Here is a 14234-nt window from a genome sequence, read left to right as displayed (position 1 = left end):
ACAACATTCAGTAGAAGTGTTCCATTTAATTCACTTGTTTTGTTTTAGTTCTAAATAAAAATACACACACAAAAAAAATGATATAACCTGCTGTGTGTCTGGACCCACCCTTATAAATGAGTTTTATCCTAACAATGATTAAGGATGCGGGTGTCTATTACTGTCATCAACGTTGGTGTCAGTTGAAGGGAATTGTGGGTCCAAAGATCAGTACTGACAGCCTGCTCTTGCTGTAATTTACAACTTTGGCTCAGTGGTCAAGAGACACCTCTGAGACAAGTTGGACGATGAAGCACCTACTAGTTTTTGCCATTGTCTTTGCTGTGTTCTACATTGGCCATTCGGCAATACCAGGTGGGTCCATGAATTTTCTAATCGAAGTGGAGCTATTTCCATTGATCCGTAACTATAAGAACTGTAGGTAATAAAAATGCTAAACTGCTTGGAGTTAGGGTTCATTAAATATTTGACAATGCTTGTGTTTTGATTTAATTTAAACTTGCGTCCATACTTGTGAGAGGACTTCAGTCCTTTTTAGTGCATGATGGCGCCCACGCCAAAACAATAATACAATGCACTGAACTTATCAGTGTGTGGCTCTTTGGTTTCTTTGTATTTTCTTCAAGAGATTACATTTTTATTTGAAGTATGCTCTGACAGAATGAGGAGTCAAATGTGCTATTAAAACACAGTCTAAGGTCTTGAACATCAACTTGCTAGACTGGCGATTAAAACATTTAGCATTGGGTGACTTTTCATTGGAGTCTCGATTATATATATTTTAAAATAAAGGTTGATCGAAAAGAAAAACTATGAAATGCAGGAAGTAAAGAAAAAAAACGTACCATAACTGGTGTTTTTTATTGGGGTCATAAAAAAAGGGAGTGGGTGATAAAGTTAGTCAAACATTTCTAGCCTGCATGGACGACATGACAATAATATGTAGTGGTTGCTCACGCTGATATCACCAGTCCTGTGCAGCCAACACCATTTGGTGCCTAATATGAGATGTCTTTTCACCACCCTACAGACTTTTGTCAACTGGAGGAGGATGAAGGTGTCGGAAGCAGCTTCATCATTGCATTGCACTACAGTTTCACGGAAAACAGGTGCGATCCCTTCATATACAAAGGCTCAGGGGGCAATGCCAATCGTTTTCTAAGGGAACAAGACTGCATGAGGAACTGCTCGGCCAGTGTAGACAGATACTACCCCACAGACGGTAAGATAATTGCAATAGAATACCAACATTTGTATACACATCATTACCAGTCTCAACCTTAGGTACACAAAAGTATGTCCATATAGATATGAATGCTCAATGTTGATAGAGGTCTTAAAATAACTGTTCATTGTTGTGGTTGAATTTTAATTAATTTTAATATATTTATTTGGCTACAGGAGAGGTAAACTGCTCATGCATTAAACAAAAACAATATGGTGGATAGTCGCTGCTATTCAGTTTAGACATGATGCCTCTATTTAGAGCACAACATAGCATGAAGACAATGGTCACACCATTTCAATGGAGATCTGCTTTGTAAATAAAGTATGATTTAAATGCCAAAAGTTTGGACACACCTTCATCATTCAATGCGTTTTCTTTATTTTAATGACTATTTACATTGTGCAATGTCACTGACGGCATCAAAACTATGAATAAACACGTGGAGTTATGTACTTGACAAAAAAAGGTGAAATAACCTAAAACAAGGTTTTATATTCTAGTTTCTTCAAACTATCCACCCTTTGCTCTGATTACTGCTTTACATTGATTGATTGGTTGATTGAAACTTTTATTAGTAGATTGCACAGTACAGTACATATTTCGTACAATTGACCACTAAATGGTAACACCCCAATAAGTTTTTCAATTTGTTTTAGTCGGGGTCCACGTTAATCAATTCATGCACACCCTTGGCATTCTCTCAATGAGCTTCACCTGCTCAGTGGCCTTGTGGTTAGAGTATCCGCCCTGAGATCGGTAGGTTGTGAGTTCAAACTGCCGAGTCATACCAAAGACTATAAAAATGGGAGCCATTACCTTCTTGCTTGGCACTCAACATCAAGGGTTGGAATTGGGGGTTAAATCACCAAAATTATTCCTGGGTGTGGTCACCGCTGCTGCTCACTGTTCCCCTCACTTCCCAGAGTGTGAAAAAAGAGACGGGTCAAATGCAGAGGATAATTTAACCACACCGAGTGTGTGTGTGACAGTCATTGGTACTTTAACTTTAAGCACACCTGTAAAGTGAGAACCATTTCAGGGGACTAACTCTTGAAGCTCATAGAGAGAATGCCAACAGTGTGTAAAGCAGTAACCAGAGCAAAGGGTGGCTATTTTGAAGAAACTAGAATACAAAACATGCTTTCAGTTATTTCACTTTTTTTTTAAGTACATAACTCCACATGTGTTCATTCATAGTTTTGATACCTTCAGTGACAATCTACAATGTAAATAGTCATGAAAATAAAGAAAACACATTTAATGAGAAGGTGTGTCCAAACTTTTGGCCTCTACTATATAATCAAAAAATAGCACAGCTATCCACTAATAAAGGTTGGAGTATTCCACCTAGATCAGGGGTCGGGAACCTTTTTGGCTAAGAGAGCCATACAAACCAAATATTTTAAAAAGTATTTCCGTGAGAGCCACATAATACTTTTTTTAAGACTGAATACAAATAAATGAGTGCATTTTTAAGTAAGACCAACATTTTTAGAGTATAATAAATCTCTTATTCTTTTTAATAACATTGTTATTCTGAAGCAAACCAACAATAGATAACATACTTCTTACCATTAATGCGACTTCTTGAACAGGTACGGTAGAAACCGGATGGATGGATTAAAAGGCATGAGAATGTTTTATATTTTGAACGTTATTTTTGACACTGTGATTACCAGCGGAATTATTCATTACTTACCGTTAAGCAATGTCAGCTAAGATTTATCTGAGAGCCAGATGCAGTCATCAAAAGAGCCACATCTGGCTCTAGAGCCATAGGTTCCTTACCCCTGACCTAGATCAAGGGTGATGGGTCAAATGCAGAGAATAATTTTGCCACACGTAGTGTGTGTGTGTGACAATCATTGCTACTTTAACTTTTTAGAGGAGACAAGTGAGCATCATTCATAGAAGACTGATTGAAAATGTGTTTTGTCCTCGTGCAGCTACGACGATTTGTCTCTTGACGAAGAGTGGCGGTGGATGTAGCGGCCGATTTCTGAGATACTACTATGATTCTGTTCATGACAAATGCAAAAAATTCTTATGGACCGGGTGCCATGGAAACGGAAATCGATTTTTTGACCATGACAGCTGCAATGCCACCTGTGCTGGTGTCCATGGTGAGTGCAGAGCTCTCCTTTTTGCGTAGACTGCATTTGTGTTTCAGGCACCTGCTTTTATGAATGATGCGGCCTGTTTTCAGATGACCGTGAGGAAGAAGAGGAGGAAGAGCCAGACACCCCGATTGGTAAACAGAAACCGATTTAACTGAGTGTAACTAGGATGATTGGATTGACTAACTTGGTGGGCATCCTCTTCAACAGCAATCATCTGTGGGGTTTTGCTTGCTGTCATCATTATTTCCATCTTCACTACGGTCATCGTCCTGACTGTCCAGTCAAAGTAAGAGCATTCGAAAATTTGACAGGATTTGGAACAAAGTGCATGCTGACTAACATTTTCAAACATGTTACTGTGCTCCTTAGGAAGAAACAGAAGACCACAGCAAAAAGTAAAGATGGACAGCCGGATGCTCCTCTGAGGGGCCAGAGTCTAGAAATGGCATAACCCTTTACATCTGCTTTACCAAGTTGTTGTTTTTACCCTTAAGCCAATTTACATTTATTATACTTAAACAATTTGAACAGTTTTTTTTATACCATATTTTTCGGACTAAAAGGCGCACTTCAAATCCTTTAATTTGCTCAAAACTTGACAGTGCACCTTATAACCCGGTGCGCCTAATGTACGAAATCATTTTAGTTGTGCTTACCAACCTCAAAGCTATTTCGACTCAAGAAAACAGCACTAAAATTGTATATATTCCATTAAAAATTATACATCATTGCACACAACGCTCAAAAATCCATAAAAATGTTTTAGTACGACTTTGGTAAGCTATGAAGTCGTACCGCTTGATGGATTGTACTGTGCTTCAACATAAAAGTGTTCTCATGGTGTGTGTATAAGGTAAGAGGTATCTGGCGTTTTGTTTTGCAGTATTATGCAAAAGCAACTTTTCTGACCTTCTTGTACCTGCTGACCGGCATTTGGGATCTGCGTAAGTCCTGTTTTGCGCGCGTCTGCCTTTGCAGTCTATGTTGACGCCGTAGTCGATAAGCATCTTTTTTTTCCTCTATCTTCTTGTTATGGGACATTCATCCTCCGCTGTTGCCATTTCTAATATAAAGTAGTGTAAAGTTCTTACTTATATCTGTCCGTAAACTCGCCATGAAAGCGCTAAAACATACCGGTGTAGTGAGTTTTATTATTCACCTAAGGAACTTTAATTATTAGAGAGTTCCGACGGACGTTTTTTTACGAGACACATTGTTGTTGCACAAGTGAGTCACGGATGAGGAGATGCTGTTCCGTTATTGATTTAAGTAAAGTCTGAATGTCATTAAAACAGGTAGCTCCATCTTTTGACACTTCTTCAACTCCCGTCCTTGCACGCTACACCACAACAACAAAGATGACGGAGAGAAGGCGCTGCCGAAGGTGAGCCACGTAAATAAGACCGCCTACAAAACGGTGCATCCTGAAGCGTCTGTCAGAAAGCGGCTTGAAAATGATCTGTAAAACATAATCCATGCAACATTTTGACCAAAGAACCACCATTACATATTATGTAGACCACAAGGAAGTGTTTTCAATTTACAAAAAATGAAAATAATAATATGACCTTTTTAATGCGCCTTATAATCCGGTGTGCCTTTTGTATGAAAATAGACCTGACCAGACCCACTCATCGGCAGTGTGCCTTATAACCTGCTGCACCCTATGGTCCGGAAAATACGGTACATTAGTATAAAAGTCATCAAAATCTTTTAACATGGGTTTTGGGAGCTCGTGGGTTAGAGGTATGCTTTTGCATTAATTTAATAGACAGGCCATGTAAAATTGAATGTATCCAATTTTAATGAAATAACATATACATGCAGTCTGTGAACTCTGAATTAGTGTGTGTGCAGTAATACACATTTTTATGCATAAGTTTTTTATTTTTAGATTTTTTTTTCTTTGGGGGCGGTGCTGGTGGAAAAATATGCTTGTGAATAAATATTAAAATGTGGCAACTTGTCATCTTTTTTTAAAACACTTTATCAATTTTCGCAGTATCCATCCATCCATCCATCTTCTTCCGCTTATCCGAGGTCGGGTCGCGGGGGCAACAGCCTAAGCAGGGAAACCCAGACTTCCCTCTCCCCAGCCACTTCGTCTAGCTCTTCCCGGGGGATCCCGAGGCGTTCCCAGGCCAGCCGGGAGACATAGTCTTCCCAACGTGTCCTGGGTCTTCCCCGTGGCCTCCTACCGGTTGGACGTGCCCTAAACACCTCCCTAGGGAGGCGTTCGGGTGGCATCCTGACCAGATGCCCGAACCACCTCATCTGGCTCCTCTCCATGTGGAGGAGCAGCGGCTTTACTCTGAGTTCCTCCCGGATGGCAGAGCTTCTCACCCTATCTCTAAGGGAGAGCCCCGCCACACGGCGGAGGAAACTCATTTGGGCCGCTTGTACCCGTGATCTTATCCTTTCGGTCATGACCCAAAGCTCATGACCATAGGTGAGGATGGGAACGTAGATCGACCGGTAAATTGAGAGCTTTGCCTTCCGGCTCAGCTCTTTCTTCACCACAACGGATCGGTACAACGTCCGCATTACTGAAGACGCCGCACCGATCCGCCTGTCGATCTCACGATCCACTCTTCCCCCACTCGTGAACAAGACTCCTAGGTACTTGAACTCCTCCACTTGGGGCAGGGTCTCCTCCCCAACCCGGAGATGGCACTCCACCCTTTTCCGGGCGAGAACCATGGACTCGGACATGGAGGTGCTGATTCTCATTCCGGTCGCTTCACACTCGGCTGCAAACCGATCCAGTGAGAGCTGAATATTTTCGCAGTAGCAACATGTTTTTACAAGTCGATTTTAGTATAACAAAAGGCACCCCTCTCCTGACTCTACAACTGTTGTCAAATTTGCATGTGCAATTTGAGATACAAACAATCAAAATGATATTTATAATGCACATTATATAGGTTTTTCATTTCAACAGTTTAGTGATCAATGAAAGTAGGAGTTTACTGGGATGAATGGGATTTATAAAACTTAAAAAATATTGTACAGAGGCAACAATGTATAATAAAAACACAAGTGTCACATTCTTAATGTATTGTTAACTACAGGCACATTGAATATGCATATAGTTAGTGTATAGTTAATATGTGCACATTGAAGACATTCAAAAGTGGTGCTTCTCAATTATTTTTTGTTATGCCCCAACCCCAATAAATAGCATCAAAACTGTTAGTACACCTCTGCATAATTGTGTCCTTAACATTAAAGAAAACAAAACACAAAAATAAATGTAGATAGCTAAGAACAAAGAATAACTTTACTAACATTGTTTTTACGCTGTAACAGAAAAGATGCAAAGTGCATTCATGTGTCTAAAATTAAAATATATACATATACATTCATATATACAGTATATATATGTATATATTTTAATTTTAGACACATGAATGCACTTTGCATCATATATATGTATATATATATATTTTTTTTTTAAAACTATGACCAAAATATTTGGCCATTGAACATTTGTGTTACAGTCTTGGTCAAGGGGGCGTGACCCCCCGGATGTAGAGACGGGAGACAAAGTGGAATTACAAAAAATTATAAATATAATTAGTCAAAAGGGATAACTAAGGGCGATAGGGCAGATGCGTACACTATGTAACATGGACAAAATAGGTTCCTCGGTGGTCGGCTGGAGAAAAGACCAGGGCGCACTGAGCAGGGCAAAAGTCCAACAAAAGAACCCTCTTTACCTCAGGGAGGCTCGGAAACAAACACAAAAGAGGTTTGGGAAGTCAGGACTAAGTAGCGACAACGTACCAGGTCTGGTGAGGTGAAGCAGGCGCATGCACGAGAGAGTTTCAGGAGACATTAACTGGCAAAGCCAAGCTGTCAGTGACGAGCCTAAATACTGGCGGGCTAATTGCGAGCAGGTGTGCCTCAAGGTCCGCCCCTCGCCGAGGATGAATGACTGAATACACAGGTGCAGACATAAAGGGAAGGCAGGATAAAGATAAAACAACAATTTGATACTGAAAATTGTAATTAAATGAATAATAAATATGAATTTATCATCAACATTAACTCAGGAGCCCAATACACAAAACACTTGAACCTACAATGAAAATGAATAAAACAATTTCTGCTGATTTATATATTTTTTTATCAAAATGAGGAACTCATCATTACTGGCTACAATGAGCACATGTTCCATCCATTTTCTACCGCTTATTCCCTTTCGGGGTCGCGGGGGGCGCTGGCGCCTATCTCAGCTACAATTGGGCGGAAGGCGGGGTACACCCTGGACAAGTCGCCACCTCATCGCAGGGCCAACACAGATAGACAGACAACATTCACACTCACATTCACACACTAGGGACCATTTAGTGTTGCCAATCAACCTATCCCCAGGTGCATGTCTTTGGAAGTGGGAGGGGCCTATCCCCAGGTCCATGTCTTTGGAAGTGGGAGGGGCCTATCCCCAGGTGCATGTCTTTGGAGGTGGGAGGGGCCTATCCCCAGGTCCATGTCTTTGGAAGTGGGAGGGGCCTATCCCCAGGTGCATGTCTTTGGAGGTGGGAGGGGCCTATCCCCAGGTGCATGTCTTTGGAGGTGGGAGGAAGCCGGAGTACCCGGAGGGAACCCACGCATTCACGGGGAGAACATGCAAACTCCACAAACTCTTCGTATTGTGAGGCAGACGCACTAACCCCTCTGCCACCGTGAAGCACATGTTGTAGTGCACATCTTTTCAAAGCGGGATTAGAACCATGATACAGATAAAGCAAGCTCCACGGACTCACGCGGTCCAACTCGGTGATAGGCACTCAACAATTGTTAATTATACATCACCGGTGGATGTCATGGAGATACACTGAAATGCTTTAAATGAGGGCCGTATGGTGGGACGGGGGTTAGTGCTGGTGCCTCACAATAAGGTGTTGGGTTCGATCCCTGGCCTTTCTATGTAGAGTTTGCGTGTTCTGCTGTGACTGCGGGGTACTCTGGCTTCCTCACACCTCTAAAGACATGCACCTGAATGTGAATGTTGTCTGTCTATGATAAGGGGGTGACTTGTCTAGGGTGTAGGCGGTAGTTGGATGTATGCTTTGAACAAGCAACATTATGTCAGAGTTAGTTTGTGACGAACCCAAAGATGCAGAGAAGGAGGCAGGCATATTGCAGGTAAACATGATTTAATAAAACACTACGACAACAACCGAACAAAAGGGTACAAACAAAAAGCGCGCACGAGGCGGATAACAAACTTGGCTATGAACAAACAAAACTGGAAGCAAAGAACAAAAGACAGTAAGCTACAAACAGCTACCGAATATAATAACAAACTTGGCTATGAACAAACAAAACTGGAAGCAGGGAACAAAAGACAGTAAGCTACAAACAGCTACCGAATATAATAACAAACTTGGCTATGAACAAACAAAACTGGAAGCAGGGAACAAAAGACAGTAAGCTACAAACAGCTAACAAATATAATAACAAACTTGGCTATGAACAAACAAAACTGGAAGCAGGGAACAAAAGACAGTAAGCTACAAACAGCTAACGAATATAATAACAAACTTGGCTATGAACAAACAAAACTGGAAGCAGGGAACAAAAGACAGTAAGCTACAAACAGCTACCGAATATAATAACAAACTTGGCTATGAACAAACAAAACTGGAAGCAGGGAACAAAAGACAGTAAGCTACAAACAGCTAACGAATATAATAACAAACTTGGCTATGAACAAGCAAAACTGGAAGCAAGGAACAAAAGACAGTAAGCTACAAACAGCTACCGAATATAATAACAAACTTGGCTATGAACAAACAAAACTGGAAGCAGGGAAAAAAAGACAGTAAGCTACAAACAGCTAACGAATATAATAACAAACTTGGCTATGAACAAACAAAACTGGAAGCAGGGAACAAAAGACAGTAAGCTACAAACAGCTACCGAATATAATAACAAACTTGGCTATGAACAAACAAAACTGGAAGCAGGGAAAAAAAGACAGTAAGCTACAAACAGCTAACGAATATAATAACAAACTTGGCTATGAACAAACAAAACTGGAAGCAAAGAACAAAAGACAGTAAGCTACAAACAGCTACCGAATATAATAACAAACTTGGCTATGAACAAACAAAACTGGAAGCAGGGAACAAAAGACAGTAAGCTACAAACAGCTACCGAATATAATAACAAACTTGGCTATGAACAAACAAAACTGGAAGCAGGGAACAAAAGACAGTAAGCTACAAACAGCTAACAAATATAATAACAAACTTGGCTATGAACAAACAAAACTGGAAGCAGGGAACAAAAGACAGTAAGCTACAAACAGCTAACGAATATAATAACAAACTTGGCTATGAACAAACAAAACTGGAAGCAGGGAACAAAAGACAGTAAGCTACAAACAGCTACCGAATATAATAACAAACTTGGCTATGAACAAACAAAACTGGAAGCAGGGAACAAAAGACAGTAAGCTACAAACAGCTAACGAATATAATAACAAACTTGGCTATGAACAAGCAAAACTGGAAGCAAGGAACAAAAGACAGTAAGCTACAAACAGCTACCGAATATAATAACAAACTTGGCTATGAACAAACAAAACTGGAAGCAGGGAAAAAAAGACAGTAAGCTACAAACAGCTAACGAATATAATAACAAACTTGGCTATGAACAAACAAAACTGGAAGCAGGGAACAAAAGACAGTAAGCTACAAACAGCTACCGAATATAATAACAAACTTGGCTATGAACAAACAAAACTGGAAGCAGGGAAAAAAAGACAGTAAGCTACAAACAGCTAACGAATATAATAACAAACTTGGCTATGAACAAACAAAACTGGAAGCAGGGAACAAAAGACAGTAAGCTACAAACAGCTACCGAATATAATAACAAACATGGCTATGAACAAACAAAACTGGAAGCAGGGAACAAAAGACAGTAAGCTACAAACAGCTAACGAATATAATAACAAACTTGGCTATGAACAAACAAAACTGGAAGCAGGGAACAAAAGACAGTAAGCTACAAACAGCTAACGAATATAATAACAAACTTGGCTATGAACAAACAAAACTGGAAGCAGGGAACAAAAGACAGTAAGCTACAAACAGCTAACGAATATAATAACAAACTTGGCTATGAACAAACAAAACTGGAAGCAGGGAACAAAAGACAGTAAGCTACAAACAGCTAACGAATATAATAACAAACTTGGCTATGAACAAACAAAACTGGAAGCAGGGAATAAAAGACAGTAAGCTACAAACAGCTAACGAATATAATAACAAACTTGGCTATGAACAAACAAAACTGGAAGCAGGGAACAAAAGACAGTAAGCTACAAACAGCTACCGAATATAATAACAAACTTGGCTATGAACAAACAAAACTGGAAGCAGGGAACAAAAGACAGTAAGCTACAAACAGCTAACGAATATAATAACAAACTTGGCTATGAACAAACAAAAATGGAAGCAGGGAACAAAAGACAGTAAGCTACAAACAGCTAACGAATATAATAACAAACTTGGCTATGAACAAACAAAACTGGAAGCAGGGAACAAAAGACAGTAAGCTACAAACAGCTAACGAATATAATAACAAACTTGGCTATGAACAAACAAAACTGGAAGCAGGGAACAAAAAACAGTAAGCTACAAACAGCTACCGAATATAATAACAAACTTGGCTATGAACAAACAAAACTGGAAGCAGGGAACAAAAGACAGTAAGCTACAAACAGCTACCGAATATAATAACAAACTTGGCTATGAACAAACAAAACTGGAAGCAGGGAACAAAAGACAGTAAGCTACAAACAGCTACCGAATATAATAACAAACTTGGCTATGAACAAACAAAACTGGAAGCAGGGAAAAAAAGACAGTAAGCTACAAACAGCTAACGAATATAATAACAAACTTGGCTATGAACAAACAAAACTGGAAGCAGGGAACACAAGACAGTAAGCTACAAACAGCTACCGAATATAGCTTACCGCAACGCTGCATTGAAACGACAATACAGAAGTGACATCGACAATAATCCAGCACTGACTGGATGGGAAGACAGGTCTAAATAGGAACGGGCTGATTGACACCAGGTGTGGCCAAGTGCCAATCAGCCGCAACTGAGGGGACACAGCACTCAGGGAGAAAGACAGTAAACAGACAAAATAAGAGCACTGACAGGAACTAAATACAGGAAATACTACACACACATAGAAAAACTAAAACACAAACAAACTGTCAGGGGCAAGCCTGACACATTACATGGTGCTCTTTTGGTTTTGACCGTTTTGTGGTTCTTGATTCACTATGATCAAAGTACTACATTTTTTTTTTTTTTGCAGGTACTTGTTTGTTATTGGAATTGTCATCAATATATGGACACGCTGATGAGGCTCGTGCTACTCCAAGTTTATTGTTACGCCTGAATCATTTGGAACTCCTGTTTAATTAAATCAGAGCATCAGGTATTGTTGATTATCTTTAATTATAATAAATTATGAAAACAATTGATGTCTATAATGCTACTTATTGGGTGTAATTCTGTATTGTGTACCTGTTTTCCATTGTACGCCAGTTCCGGGCCATCTTCTGCCGTCTGATGGTTCACCGAGTGAGACAGGTGCAAAGCAGGATCTGGCCAAATTCATGAAAGCTGTCCTGTGATGTGAGTCGTTTAAGTTTAGTTTGAGATACTGTACCGTCATCCCATGTGTTATAAAGCAAGGACTGCGCATGTGAAGTGAATTATATTATACTCAAAGCGCTTTACATAGTGAAACCCAATATCGAAGTTACATTTAAACCAGTGTGGGTGGCACAGAGAGCAGGTGGGTAAAGTGTTTTGCCCAAGGACACAACGGCTTTGACTAGGCTGGCTGAATTGTAGATCAAACCTGGAACCCTCAAGTTGCTGGCACGGCCACTCTACCAACCTAGCTATACCACCACTGTGTTACTGTGTGCTTTAAAAACGGTCTCGTTTAATGTTTTATTCACAAGTCAAGATTAAATCTTTGAAATGTTGTGGGTCAGAATTTGAAATTTGTCAAAATACTGTTTTTTTTTCCAATTTGGAGCAAATGCTACCTCACAGAAAACCATTTCAGATCTACAATCCTCTTGAACCTGTTCAGGTGATGCATGGTACATTGTGTGTACAGTTAAAAAAACTAAACTTTGGTGTGGGTACCCGGGAATAAGAAGTTTTTTTTGTTTTGTTTAAACAAATGTTCAGGATTTACACTGACACAAAACTAAAAAAAAAAAGTGGAAATTGAGGAGTTTGGTGTGTGTTATGTCTATAAAAGTGTCTTCTGAAAGTGAGTTGTTATTGTGTCCGAATACATTTGCATGTGTCTCACAACCACACTAAACTGACTGTATTAAATATTGTTGTTATCATTTTCAAACAATACATAGATAAATAAATAAAAGATAATGATCAGTGATGTCAGTTTGAGGTTTCACTGATTTGCTGCGATGAGGTGGCGATTTGTCCAGGGTGTACCCCGCCTAGTACCAACCTCGTCATGTCCGTTGTGTCCTTGAGCAAGACACTTCACCCTTGCTCCTGATGGGCGCTGATTGGCGCCTTGCATGGCAGCTCCCTCCATCAGTGTGTGAATGTGTGTGTGAATGGGTAAATGTGGAAGTAGTGTCAAAGCGCTTTGAGTACCTTGAAAGTAGAAAAGTGCTATACAAGTACAACCCATTTACCAATTTTAACATGTATATATTACATATATTGTATATATTATATACAAATATAATATGATATAATAATATAATTGATCAGTATATATTATATACTGTATATCCATCCATCCATTTTCTACCGTTTATTCCCTTTGGGATCGCTGGTGCCTATCTCAGCTACAATTGGACGGAAGGCGGCGTACACCCTGGACAAGTCGCCACCTCATCGCAGGGCTATACTGTATATCCATCCATCCATTTCCTACCGCTTATTCCCTTTTGGGGTCGCGGGGGGTGCTGGCGCCTATCTCAGCTACAATCGGGCAGAAGGCGGCGTACACCCTGGACAAGTCGCCACCTCATCCCAGGGCTATACTGTATATCCACCCATCCATCCATTTTCCTATCGCATATTCCCCTTTGGGGTCGCTGGCGCCTATCTCAGCTACTATCGGGCAGAAGGCGGCGTACACCCTGGACAAGTCGCCACCTCATCCCAGGGCTATACTGTGTATCCACCCATCCATCCATCTTCCTATCGCATATTCCCCTTTTGGGTCGCGGGGGGCGCTGGTGCCTATCTCAGCTACAATCGGGCGGAAGGCGGTGTACACCCTGGACAAGTCGGCACCTCATCGCAGGGCTATACTGTATATATAATATGTAAATATTACATATATGTTATATTTTATATCGCTACTATTGTACATTTTTAGTCTACTTAATGACTGCATTATCCTTTCCATCCTTTGAAACTGAGCTTTTTTTTGTAACAATTTATCTTGTGGATCAATAAAGTTTAGTCTAAAGTGGACCTCACTTAGTCAGTCAGTTTAGGAAATTGGCTTAAAATACACTAAAATCTATCTCAAATCGACTCAGTGTAATAAATTTTATTTCCTGACCAAAGATTGGCGCAAAGCAAGGTCACTTCAGAAAAGTGGTGCCGACTCTGTCCTCTACTGTTGGAATTTGGAACTACACGCAGTGGCTGTGAAATTCAACCATACTCCGGCTTCCTCCCACTTCCAAAGACATGCACCTGGGGATAGGCCCCTCCCACTTCCAAAGACATGCACCTGGGGATAGGTTGATTGGCAACACTAAATGGTCCCTAGTGTGTGAATGTGAGTGTAAATGTTGTCTGTCTATCTGTGTTGGCCCTGCGATGAGGTGGCGACT

The 14234-nt window shown here is 40.3% G+C and overlaps 1 protein-coding gene across 1 annotated transcript; it reads left to right on the top strand.

Moving 5' to 3' along the window:
* Window positions 1–267: 267 nt before the first annotated feature.
* LOC133563760 (boophilin-G2-like) lies at window positions 268–5306 on the top strand. The gene is made up of 6 exons (XM_061918052.1): window positions 268–354; window positions 1031–1222; window positions 3175–3351; window positions 3435–3479; window positions 3556–3634; window positions 3718–5306. The coding sequence occupies exons 1-6, from the start codon at window positions 288–290 to the stop codon at window positions 3797–3799; spliced, it is 642 nt and encodes a 213-aa protein (XP_061774036.1). The 5' UTR covers window positions 268–287; the 3' UTR covers window positions 3800–5306.
* The last annotated feature ends 8928 nt before the right edge of the window (window positions 5307–14234 follow it).

Source organism: Nerophis ophidion, linkage group LG12 (assembly GCF_033978795.1).
Source record: "Nerophis ophidion isolate RoL-2023_Sa linkage group LG12, RoL_Noph_v1.0, whole genome shotgun sequence".
In the NCBI taxonomy this organism is placed as follows: Eukaryota; Metazoa; Chordata; class Actinopteri; order Syngnathiformes; family Syngnathidae; genus Nerophis; species Nerophis ophidion.
Note: the sequence above shows the minus strand (reverse complement) of the source record. Positions and strands in the feature narration are given on the sequence as shown.

Excerpts from the sequence above, each read along its gene's own strand:
- LOC133563760 (XM_061918052.1), top strand. The coding sequence starts at position 288 with ATGAAGCACCTACTAGTTTTTGCCATTGTCTTTGCTGTGTTCTACATT. Across the intron at positions 355-1,030 it reads TGGCCATTCGGCAATACCAG|ACTTTTGTCAACTGGAGGAG; the intron begins GTGGGTCCATGA and ends ACCACCCTACAG. Across the intron at positions 3,635-3,717 it reads GTCCTGACTGTCCAGTCAAA|GAAGAAACAGAAGACCACAG; the intron begins GTAAGAGCATTC and ends TGTGCTCCTTAG.